Below are 12,633 nucleotides of genomic sequence, written 5' to 3'. Positions count from 1 at the left end.
TTTTTCTCTCTTTCCTTTCTGTCTTTTTCTCTCTTTCCTTTCTGTCTTTTTCTCTCTTTCCTTTCTGTCTTTTTCTCTCTTTCCTTTCTGTCTTTTTCTCTCTTTCCTTTCTGTCTTTTTCTCTCTTTCCTTTCTGTCTTTTTCTCTCTTTCCTTTCTGTCTTTTTCTCTCTTTCCTTTCTGTCTTTTTCTCTCTTTCCTTTCTGTCTTTTTCTCTCTTTCCTTTCTGTCTTTTTCTCTCTTTCCTTTCTGTCTTTTTCTCTCTTTCCTTTCTGTCTTTTTCTCTCTTTCCTTTCTGTCTTTTTCTCTCTTTCCTTTCTGTCTTTTTCTCTCTTTCCTTTCTGTCTTTTTCTCTCTTTCCTTTCTGTCTTTTTCTCTCTTTCCTTTCTGTCTTTTTCTCTCTTTCCTTTCTGTCTTTTTCTCTCTTTCCTTTCTGTCTTTTTCTCTCTTTCCTTTCTGTCTTTTTCTCTCTTTCCTTTCTGTCTTTTTCTCTCTTTCCTTTCTGTCTTTTTCTCTCTTTCCTTTCTGTCTTTTTCTCTCTTTCCTTTCTGTCTTTTTCTCTCTTTCCTTTCTGTCTTTTTCTCTCTTTCCTTTCTGTCTTTTTCTCTCTTTCCTTTCTGTCTTTTTCTCTCTTTCCTTTCTGTCTTTTTCTCTCTTTCCTTTCTGTCTTTTTCTCTCTTTCCTTTCTGTCTTTTTCTCTCTTTCCTTTCTGTCTTTTTCTCTCTTTCCTTTCTGTCTTTTTCTCTCTTTCCTTTCTGTCTTTTTCTCTCTTTCCTTTCTGTCTTTTTCTCTCTTTCCTTTCTGTCTTTTTCTCTCTTTCCTTTCTGTCTTTTTCTCTCTTTCCTTTCTGTCTTTTTCTCTCTTTCCTTTCTGTCTTTTTCTCTCTTTCCTTTCTGTCTTTTTCTCTCTTTCCTTTCTGTCTTTTTCTCTCTTTCCTTTCTGTCTTTTTCTCTCTTTCCTTTCTGTCTTTTTCTCTCTTTCCTTTCTGTCTTTTTCTCTCTTTCCTTTCTGTCTTTTTCTCTCTTTCCTTTCTGTCTTTTTCTCTCTTTCCTTTCTGTCTTTTTCTCTCTTTCCTTTCTGTCTTTTTCTCTCTTTCCTTTCTGTCTTTTTCTCTCTTTCCTTTCTGTCTTTTTCTCTCTTTCCTTTCTGTCTTTTTCTCTCTTTCCTTTCTGTCTTTTTCTCTCTTTCCTTTCTGTCTTTTTCTCTCTTTCCTTTCTGTCTTTTTCTCTCTTTCCTTTCTGTCTTTTTCTCTCTTTCCTTTCTGTCTTTTTCTCTCTTTCCTTTCTGTCTTTTTCTCTCTTTCCTTTCTGTCTTTTTCTCTCTTTCCTTTCTGTCTTTTTCTCTCTTTCCTTTCTGTCTTTTTCTCTCTTTCCTTTCTGTCTTTTTCTCTCTTTCCTTTCTGTCTTTTTCTCTCTTTCCTTTCTGTCTTTTTCTCTGTCTCTCTCTCTCTCTCTCTCTCTCTCTCTCTCTCTTTCCTTTCTGTCTTTTTCTCTGTGTCTCTCTCTCTCTCTCTCTCTCTCTCTCTCTCTCTCTCTCTCTCTCTCTCTCTCTCTCTCTCTCTCTCTCTCTCTCTTTCCTTTCTGTCTTTTTCTCTGTGTCTCTCTCTCTCTCTCTTTCCTTTCTGTCTTTTTCACCTCTTCTATTCACTGTTAGGCATTAAGATCGATAAAGTGCTTTGGTTTAATTGTTGCTGTGTAGTGCTTAATTTTTGCTTGAAATGACACTAATCTCTTATTTTATCGGTTTTCGGTGAGTTCGTACGCTAATTCCACTTCTTTCAATATTTTTTTTTTTTTTTGTCAGTGGTGTTACCCAATCGATTTGATTGTATCCTATCTCCCAAATACTTAAACTTACATCATTTGATGTTTCGATCACAGACGCATCATCCCACGAAGGGGTTGACACATCTTCCTTATTTTCTTTCAACCAAGACATGATTCGAAGGACTTAACCCGAACATATATATCGTGATGACACTTCAAATAATCTCGTGAAAGATTATCGTCGCGTCTTTGAATGTTAATTCACAACTGACGGGGCTGCAACACAAGTTTTGAAATAAGGAACTGAAATGAGAAGCCACTTCGAATCTTTAGCTGCATACGAAAGTTCGATCCGGGAGAGATACGGAAGATTCAAACAGTGAAAGAATACAATGTAGTAAGCAGTAGCCTGTATCCCATTTGCTTTACGAGCTAACTGAATGTGTTTGTTCCAGTTCACTGAAGCCAAATAAAAATTTACGTCGAGCTAAATTGTTTCCGACAGTTTAGAACAAATTGTCTGCAGCCACGAACATAAAAAAACTGGAGTTTTATCCTTTCTTCGTTAATCTAACAAAGTATGCCTGTGGTCTTATTTCGTGGCAGTTCTGCGTTGACCGAGGCATGTCTGGCAGCAACAGCTCTCGTGGCCTGATGTTTAAGTCGTACCTTTAAGCGTCAGTAACAACGCCGTAGTTCTCCCGTTACCGACTACGAGCTCCTGCTAACAGCAACATTTCAGTGGTATGTTACATTCCAGTACACAACCTGTGCTTTCACATTTCATTTGGAATGCTGGACACCTGCCCCAGATAGCCATAAACGTGTGCTGAATCTAAAGTATTTTTGTACTGCATCGGAAGTCGGAAGTCCCGGGATAGGAAAAGAAACATTTTCACCACTTTTGCAGATCCTCTAAGCCGCCAAAATTGCTCCTGAAAATTTACGTATGAAACAAGCAGTTTTTTCTTTTTCCTGTTAGACGATGGATTTGTGTGCTATTAGTTTCAGGAAACGTTTATGTTCAAAGATCGTACCAATTTATCGTAGATTAGTACTACTAAGTGACACACTAAGAAGTTACACAGTACTATGTTCCATTCCCTAGTCTGTCTTTTCTCTGATAGACATGAAGATATCGCAGTGTTTGTGCACATAATATATTAATCAGCCATACTGTTCTAGACAATCACTGTCAGGTTGCGTGTAATCTTTTGCACCGTGTAATAACACTGTCTTGTTCGGAAACAGAAGTAAAGATATTGACTACATTCGTGTGGATTGTCACGTCTCTTCATTGCGTAATATCAGATGTCGAAGTTCTTATTATCAGAGCTTAAACGATACTGGAAGTACACTAAACTCGCGCTAATCGGGCCCTCAGTAGCCCGGCCTGTCAGTAAGCCGGTCCACATCCGGCCTCCAGTCAGTCATGCAGACATGACGCGCACAACAATGAATTTTCGTACGCAACAACGTTGTTAAGTACAATGTTAAACAGTGCTGTACGTTCCAGGAGGAGGAGAAATTGATGGAGAATGTTGCCAAGTAGCGGAGGGAAATTTTCAGATGCACCAAATTTTAGCAGATACTGAAATACTCAAAGCTATGCGGAAAAGTAGTGATGTAAGTGATGTAAAGGACATAAGACAGAGTATGAAGAATTCTGACACTGCTGTTACTGCAGCTGCGGACATCTTCCTGGAGTACATCATTCAACAACCAGATACGCGCACTACTTATGTAATGCTACTAAAGTGGTTGCAAGTCAGCGTCGCGTATCATCATTGCGGGAACTAAAAATTTCGGACATACTTCATAGTGAGTGATACTACTGTGTGTCTACACACACTAGAACTAAATTTTCTACGAAAATGAATGTATCTTTGGATTCAATGCAGTATCAGTTACGCCAACCCGACATCCATGTGTCCAGGGAATCGCCGGTTTAGCGAGAGTTTACTAAATGTTATAGTAACAGCTTTGGTGGGTGATACAGCGTAATGAAATAAGTAAGCTTATAAAAAAATACCCTTCCTCGATCTGCAATGAACTATGTACTTTTTGGTGGTACCGTTTGTAGAAAGGATATATTTGAACACAGCCACCAAAATCGGTACGCACATCTGTCAAGATCCCTTTCCCCAGTGAGAGGAGGGCGGGGAGGGGGGGTGGGGGGGTGCACAGTTAGGGTTCTGTTATGAGGCTCAAACTGCTGTGAGAGCCCCAGGTATCACTCAAGGGGTTCTGCATAAGAAATTACTTATTTTTAAAAGCGTTACTAGTTACTCACATCCAAAGATGGTCATTAGGATCTAAATCGCTAATCTACCGATAATTTCTGTGATCAGTCCCTGGAATTTAAAAAAATGTGTATTAACAAAGATACAGAGTACCATTTGTACTGAAGAGCCAGTTGTGGATGGGACACTCCCCATCGCATGCTGAGCTCTGCGGGATGCTCAACTGCTGTCACCCACCAACTGTCCTGATTATCTCTCTCACTTTATTTTACTACTGTCAGTACAACTGGTTTGCATTACGTTTCTAGGTTTCTAACTTTTACTAATACCAGTCTCCTAGCTAGTGTGTATTACTTATTCCATTACTGTCATTGCACTTAGGTTGGCAGGGGTCAGATGTGAGGTGTCCCTCACCACAGAAAAGACATGGTTCAGCCTCCCTCTGCTCTCTGGCCTGCATACTGACTCAACACACACAGTTTTACCTCCCCCTGAATTATTTCTCGTCTCATGCATCAAATCTGCTTTCATTGTTCAGTTAGCCTCTCTTGAATGAGGGGCTGATCACAAAGCTATTCAGTCCCTCAACCCTTGCCCTCAACCCTTGCCCTCAACCCTTGCCCTCAACCCTTGCCCTCAACCCTTGCCCTCAACCCTTGCCCTCAACCCTTGCCCTCAACCCTTGCCCTCAACCCTTGCCCTCAACCCTTGCCCTCAACCCTTGCCCTCAACCCTTGCCCTCAACCCTTGCCCTCAACCCTTGCCCTCAACCCTTGCCCTCAACCCTTGCCCTCAACCCTTGCCCTCAACCCTTGCCCTCAACCCTTGCCCTCAACCCTTGCCCTCAACCCTTGCCCTCAACCCTTGCCCTCAACCCTTGCCCTCAACCCTTGCCCTCAACCCTCCCAGTGTTCTATGGCAACTAGATTCTTTCTTTAGCTTATGCCATAATCCCGCAGCGATCGCAGGGTCAGTGTCGCTACTACGGATTTGGCAATGATAGTTTTAGGGATGGCCGGATACCCCTCCTGCCTCCACCCTGTACACCCCCCCCCCCCCCCCGGATGGAATCATTGTACCCCAACTGTCTGCTTCTTGTGTAAACCGTGAAATAATCTGGACGTGTTTCAAATGTCTGCGATACGTTTAACTGAGGCGGAACGTGGGGACCAGCCCGGTATTCACCTAGCGAGATGTGGAAAACCGCCTAAAAATCACATCCAGGCTGGCCGGCACACCGGCCCTTGTCGTCAATCCGACGGGCGGATTCGATCTGGGGCCGGCGCACCTACCCAAGCCCAGGAAGCAGCGCGTTAGCGCTGTCGGCTACCCTGGCGGGTCTATGGGAACTAGATTCACGATACATTAATTTGGAGATTTGGCATTCCAAGAATAGCTTTATCGTTAAGTCTTAAAGTTGGCACACTTCTTATCATAGGGCAGTGAAAGAGTCGTGTTATCTGCTCTCATTGAGAGACGCGCGACGTGTCAGGTGCCCTTCCAGAGATAACCGTCGTTCGGCATCGTGCAGTGTACCGGTGTTGGTGCTGTCAGTGCGAATGTGGCCCGCAGGCGCGCAGTATGCTGACAGCCTAGCCGAGATCCAGGGCTGCGACATGGAGACGGTGCAGGTGCACATGCCGGTGCGCGTCACGGTGGAGGCGGTGGACGACGTGGACGTGGACGTGGGCGTGGGCGCGCCGTGGGAGGGGCCGCGCCCTCGCGCGGGGTTGGGTCTGGATGGCGATCCGGCGGCGTCGAGCAGCTCGCACAGCCTGCCGCTGGTGCTGGAGTCGGGTGCCGACTCCGCCCCCGAGCTGGGGCCGCCCTCCGCCGACAAGCGCGGCCGCCGCAAGTCGTGGCACATTAAGATGGAGCGCAAGCGCCGCAAGGGAGTCATCGGTAACGTCGCCGCCGCCGACCGCCAGAAGAGGCCCTCCTGGTGGAACATCTTCGTGCCCGACCACTGGCCCAGGTGAGCAGCCGAGACACGTAATATCTAACTTTAAACTTTGTCTTCCATAGAAACACATTACACTAAATATAACCACAGATGACGTGTTTCAGATTTATTGTTATTGTACTGGCTCATACGTATTATAATATTCCGATCTATTACGCCGCGGTCAGACGAATTTCTTATTTAAATGTGACTTTTCGTAATCTGCGAAGGCGTACGCAGCGACGTTCGCAGCCTGCGGTAACTGAATCGTAGCCCCCGTGAGGTCACGATGACGGTGCTGCACAGGGAGCGTCGAAGGGACCTTGACACTTTCAGTACCTATCCAGAATACTAGTTTTAAGATTTGACAGTGTCGATATGTAATAAAGTGGAGAAGAAAATACGGTTATGAGGGATCAGTCGCTATCGGCGAGAGATTAGAAGTAACTTCGAAATTTGAGGCTAAAGGCAGGTCATTCGATTGCTTGAAATTTGGTTCTGCAAATTCAGCAAGCACAATTAGTAAAATTATGTGAAAACTGGACAACGTAAAGCAATTACATGTCTGGCAATGTCCAGATAACGTAAATGATATTTTATCAGTTAGTGATAACCTGGTAGAATTGACATGCATTTCGCAGACCTCTTACTAATCATCTCAGATAGATGGAATATTTTTGAAGTGGAAGGATTTTCCAAACTGCTCTGTAATTCACCAACCTATACATAATACATTTTTACCTTACTAAAGAAAGCGGTGTGATAGAAAATCCTCTGTTCCGCATCCTAAAGTGGTATAAACTGTTGTTCTTGCGTGGATCTACTGAAATTGGTTTCTACTGAGACTACTCGAAAAATTGAATGAGGTATGATAGGCACAGACTAATAAAGAACGTAAACAGTACACGCTAGTAACTGAATAGAGAAAAGTGTCGAACCATCAATACGGAACTCCAATATTCGGTGGTATTGACAATACTGAGAATATTTAAAGGGACATCAGTATTGCTGATCAGTATTTTCAGTATTGCTAGTAGGTCGTATACGCCTTCAGACCGTCGCGTCATCAGTCTTCTGATTTGTTTGATGCGGTCGGCACGAATTCCTCTCCTGTAACAACCTCTTCATCACATAGTAGCTCTTGAAACCTGGATGTATCCCAATCTCTGTCTTCCTCAATAGTTTCTACCCTATACAGCTCTGTCTAGTACCATGGAATTAATTCCATGATGTCTTAACACATGTCCTACAATCATGTCCCTTCTTCTTGTCAGTGTTTTCCATACGCTCCTTTCCGGGTCTGTGTAGAACCTCCTCATTCCCTACCTTATCAGTGCACCTAATTTTCAACATTCGTCTGAAACATCACTTCTGAAAGGCTTTGATGCTCTGCTGTTCCGGCTTTCCCCATGTTTCACTACCGTACAATGCTGCGCTCCAAATGTACGTCCTCAGAACTTTCTTCCGCAAATTAAGGCCGATATTTGATACAAGCAGATTTCTCTTGGCCAGGAATAACCTTTTTGCCAGTGCTAATCTGTTATTTTCCTCCCAACGTAGCAGATTCCCTTAACTTCATCACTTTGTGATCAGCAGTTGTGATGTTGAGTTACTGGTAGTTCCCACTATCGTCTTTCTCCGATTTACTCTGTCCATATTCTGTACTACTTAGACTGTTGTGGTGTTCAGCAGACCATGCAATTCTTCTTAACTTTCACTGAGGGTAGCAATATCATCAGCGAATCTTACCATTGATATCCTTTCACCTAGAATTTTAATTCCACTCTGGAACCTTCCTTTTATTTCCATCATTGTTTCTTAGATGTATACCTCGACCAGCAGGGTCGAAAGACTACTTCCCTGTCTTATACCGTCTCTGTAACTGAGTGGTTGGCCTTTCTGAGTGCCATGCAGGGAACCGGGTACTGCCAGAAGTTTTTCTTTTGTGGGGACTGGAACAGGGCTCACTTAGCCTAGTGACGGCGAGTGAGAAGCTGCGTGAATGAATAGCAGTGGTCCCAGGGACGCTCACCTCTGCCTGATTGCGAAGTTTAGTTGAGCTTTAAGAATATCGTATTAATAACACAAGTTTTCCTCTTAACTGAAAAAGAAAGAAAATTGAGTGTCAGCAACTAGATCTCATAAATGAGGAAAAAAGCTATTAAGATCTTTCACTTGCTCGTCAGTCCGCTTTCCAGTGCAGTAAGTAAAATGTTTCTATCAATTGTGGATGCTCATCGAACCATTCACGTGACTGACGTCATTGTCACGTTAATTTCCTACTGCACCAATGTATTCACCTCCGTTTTTTCAGCATTTCATTTTTAGAAATTAGGCACTTCAAATAGTGTGTGACTTTAATAACTTCGTGGTACTGGAAGTGTGGGAAAGTCAGGTGATAAGAACTTCAAGAAGGAAAATAAATTTTATTTTATTCTCCACGCTTTCCATTTACGACTCAGCGCGTAAACTCGTAAAATAATAAACAAACCGCCTTAAGTCACATATCATGGGTGTTTTTGTTTTTTTTATTTCAATACGCGATGAATTTCGAGCGCCGAGTACTGATCTTCAGGTGCTTGGCCAGTTTACATAATTTTTAGGATTTAGGTTACTACTGGTCGTATTAAGACTACATAGGTATATTACGTGGTAGCACATTGTGACTAAAATTTTTACAAAACTACGACGAAACCGAAAAATTACTGTTTCCAGTGTTGCTTACATAGTTCGTAGCCATCATATGAGTAGACACTGTTACATACACGAATACACTTTTCGTCATACAGTGCATTTGGAAATGTTGAAATGTAACATCTGTGTATGTAGAACAGGAACTTCTGTGTAGTTCAATATTCTTTGACTTGTTTGAATTTTGTTTCCAAAATTTGCTATGAGACGAAATGTGTGGGCGTGTACACATGTATCTATGCATACCACTAATGGAAAATGTAAGTAATTTTTTCGGTTTTGTCGTAACTTCGTAAAAATTCTACTCACATTGTGACACATTTAAATGCCTATTTACTTTTAACAGGACAAGTAGAAACGTAAATTGTAAAAATGATGTAAACTGACAAAGCACCTGCAGATACGGCTCCACAGCTCGAAATGGATCGCGTGTTCAAATAAAAATCATGATTTGTGACTGAGTCATTCGTTTAATACGCCACTGAAGTAATAGTCACGGAAGCTACAATGACCACAATGGATAAAATGAACATAAATTTGTCGTTAATAAATACAGCTGAATAGTAAAATTAGTGGGGGAGGTGATAACACTTCTGTTTACCTCCCTGAAATTATCCTTTTTCTTTAGTCATTTGTTCCATGTTTTTCTACAATGTCAGTTGATTACTAACAATTCGTAATTCGTAGTCAGAAAGACTGCCATTTGCGATCATTGCCATTTTGCAGCTCCTCCCATTAAGATGTCAGTCCAGCTCATTTCTTTCACCTCTTATCTCATACATTACGACAGAGATAAGCTGATGCCCTACCTGCTATTCTTATCACATGCTTGTAGGGTCCGCAGTTGTTGACTACTTGAAAACTGAAACAAGGAAAAATATAAATCATGAAATTCCTTCTGAAAAAGGTGTTCTTAGTGTGTCTTTCAATTTTTTAAGTAAAATTTTCACAGTATTACCAAGTATGGACAAGATTTGCATTTTTTAAAAGTGGCAAAATTAAATTTCTTGTTGTTTCAATTCTCTCTTTTCATGCACTCGTACATGCTTCCCTAAGTCACATACGCAGCAAATGAAAACAGCAGAGATAGCATCGAGAAAACGTGTACCTTCAGACATTCACTTCCTGTGTAGGGTTAATGAAACGCGAACTGTATCGGTGTAGGGCATAGAGGTTCCTGAAAACTGGAAATAGAAATTTCATTCCGATGAGCGTCGTAGTGCACAGCTAGTTTCTTACAGAAATAGGGGATTCAGGTCACATACTGTCAAAGAGTGAAACCTGTTAGATCACACCCACTTTCCATCTCCGGGAAAACCGTAGTGCGATCACATGCCTGTATCGGACCTGGAATTCAAGTAGATAAAACGCTACTTCTTTCGTAATGTCGTCCGTCGTGGCGTAAGTCATACACAGTTAACTTTCACTGAGTAGCACTTCCTGGCCTAAGCGCACGTGCTCATACGACACGATAGGAAAGAAGCGCTTACCCGTGCCGAAACGAAGAACTGCGCGGGAACATGAGTCTCTGTCTAAGCAGTAAAGATGCATTCGTGTAGGAGGATATCGAAAACAGATGAACGAAATTATTTCACTAATTTTCGAGATAGTGTTTATACATGGTTTTTATTATACCGAAAATGAAGAAAACAAACTTCAAGAAATTCGAACTGTAATAAAGAGGCAGAGTACTTTCACAATTTGTCAGAGGATGTTGGTTGAAGACTTGAGGAATGGTACGACGTCGGTTACTTTGCCAGTAGATTTAGACCCCACTGGATCACTGAGGTATGGAAATGCCATAAGCTCTGATGGGGCCCATTTCGGCCAAAGTATTCTTCAGCAAAGAAAAACACGCACACGCATTCATATAAACAAGCACACCTCGAGCACACATGACTGCTACCACCGGTAGCTGAAGCATTTCAAGACCTCTGAGCTCCAGTAAGGTCTAAATAAGAGTAACTGTTACGTGGAAAAGCTAACTTAGCGTCCGGGAGAGAGGCGTACTAATAACATGCCTTTCTTGTGCTGACGTCCAGTTGCACCACAGAAAGAGAAGCTGTAGTTACTCAGAGATGAGAAGACTTGCCTACGATAGACAAGCATAGAAAAACTGCATCAAACCAGTATTAGAACTGAGGAAGGAGAAGGGCAAAACATAACTCGAAAGAAGCCTGCACCATTGTTTTTAAGTATGTGCAAATGTGTTACTTACTTATTATCTTGTTCTAGCAAGGAAAATCTGTTACGTTAAACAAGGTATAATAGGCTCTGATGGATTTCCTCGAGAAAAGAAACTTATTTCTTTGTTTATACATCTTCAACCTACAGGATGCCACAGTTAAAAACGTGTTCGGGTGAGCCAAATACGGCGAAGTATTTCTTAGGCCAGCTTCAACGTTACTGGACCCTTTATAAAAAGTTGAGGTGTTAACAGAGTCGGCCTTTTAGACTTCGATTTTTCGTTGGTTGACTAAATCACCTGAAGAGAACGTCTGTATGACTCGTTAAATAATACTGTCGCCGAATTCGTTTCCTGTTCTCTGCCCAATCTTAACTTGTTTGATCACCAACGACGTCGTTACCAACAGAGCATTTAAACCGTAATCTTAGATTCTGGATCGCTGTTGTTAAGTGTTAGCTGTTAAAATAATAGTGTAGACAGGTTTGCAATTGACACTTGAGTGCATCTCGCGGACACGTTCTTGTTAGAACTGCAAGGTACCTTAGCACTGAGTACTGTTCAGATGGCGCTCGGCAGCGAGCGGTTGGTGCAGAAGCATGCAATTAGAAAAATACGCAAACCTCTGTGTAACGAAAACTAATTATTTTAATTCCGTTCAATAACCATGTCTGCGCCTGCCACACTTGTTTGTGTACAGATAATAAAACGATCAACAGCAGCTGCGTAGTTCGATGTCATATTCAAGTGAAAATCGCAGATGAGGTTTATCGTGTCTGAAACTAGAATCATTCAGTTCGTCACTAAGGAGCTCCATTAATTTAATAAAGAAACGTACTTGTGTGATCATGGCTAAGAGAACGCTTTTCATAGAGGAAATACGACTGTCTTGCAAATGATAAAGCATGAAAAAACCAATCACCGTTCATCTGATGTCCAGCGAAAAAATGCTTTGCAGTGGAACAAACATGTTACAAACAGATTACACTTCATCTGCCAATAGAAATTGTTGTTAATCTCATCTGCCAATAGAAATTGTTGTTAATCTCATCTGCCAATAGAAATTGTTGTTAATCTCATCTGCCAATAGAAATTGTTGTTAATCTCATCTGCCAATAGAAATTGTTGTTAATCTCATCTGCCAATAGAAATTGTTGTTAATCTCATCTGCCAATAGAAATTGTTGTTAATCTCATCTGCCAATAGAAATTGTTGTTAATCTCATCTGCCAATAGAAATTGTTGTTAATCTCATCTGCCAATAGAAATTGTTGTTAATCTCATCTGCCAATAGAAATTGTTGTTAATCTCATCTGCCAATAGAAATTGTTGTTAATCTCATCTGCCAATAGAAATTGTTGTTAATCTCATCTGCCAATAGAAATTGTTGTTAATCTCATCTGCCAATAGAAATTGTTGTTAATCTCATCTGCCAATAGAAATTGTTGTTAATCTCATCTGCCAATAGAAATTGTTGTTAATCTCATCTGCCAATAGAAATTGTTGTTAATCTCATCTGCCAATAGAAATTGTTGTTAATCTCATCTGCCAATAGAAATTGTTGTTAATCTCATCTGCCAATAGAAATTGTTGTTAATCTCATCTGCCAATAGAAATTGTTGTTAATCTCATCTGCCAATAGAAATTGTTGTTAATCTCATCTGCCAATAGAAATTGTTGTTAATCTCATCTGCCAATAGAAATTGTTGTTAATCTCATCTGCCAATAGAAATTGTTGTTAATATCTTTGGAACCACAGTAGATGACAAATGACTTTCACGGGTATGAATGTACGGCAGGGGCTCACG

At 41.4% G+C, this 12,633-nt stretch overlaps 1 protein-coding gene across 10 annotated transcripts in view; it reads left to right on the top strand.

Moving 5' to 3' along the window:
* The window catches only part of LOC126162000 (nuclear receptor coactivator 7), a 790,565-nt gene that overhangs the window by 88,338 nt on the left and 689,594 nt on the right, over positions 1–12,633 (top strand). For all 10 annotated transcript variants that reach the window (XM_049918207.1, XM_049918209.1, XM_049918219.1 and 7 more), the window contains exon 2: positions 5,581–5,983. In XM_049918207.1, coding sequence (XP_049774164.1) covers positions 5,625–5,983 — 359 coding nt within the window. In that variant the 5' untranslated portion in view covers positions 5,581–5,624. The remainder of the gene's footprint in view (positions 1–5,580; positions 5,984–12,633) is intronic.

This window comes from Schistocerca cancellata, chromosome 2, assembly GCF_023864275.1.
Source record: "Schistocerca cancellata isolate TAMUIC-IGC-003103 chromosome 2, iqSchCanc2.1, whole genome shotgun sequence".
NCBI classification, from domain to species: domain Eukaryota; kingdom Metazoa; phylum Arthropoda; class Insecta; order Orthoptera; family Acrididae; genus Schistocerca; species Schistocerca cancellata.
This window is presented reverse-complemented; position numbering and strand designations above follow the sequence as displayed.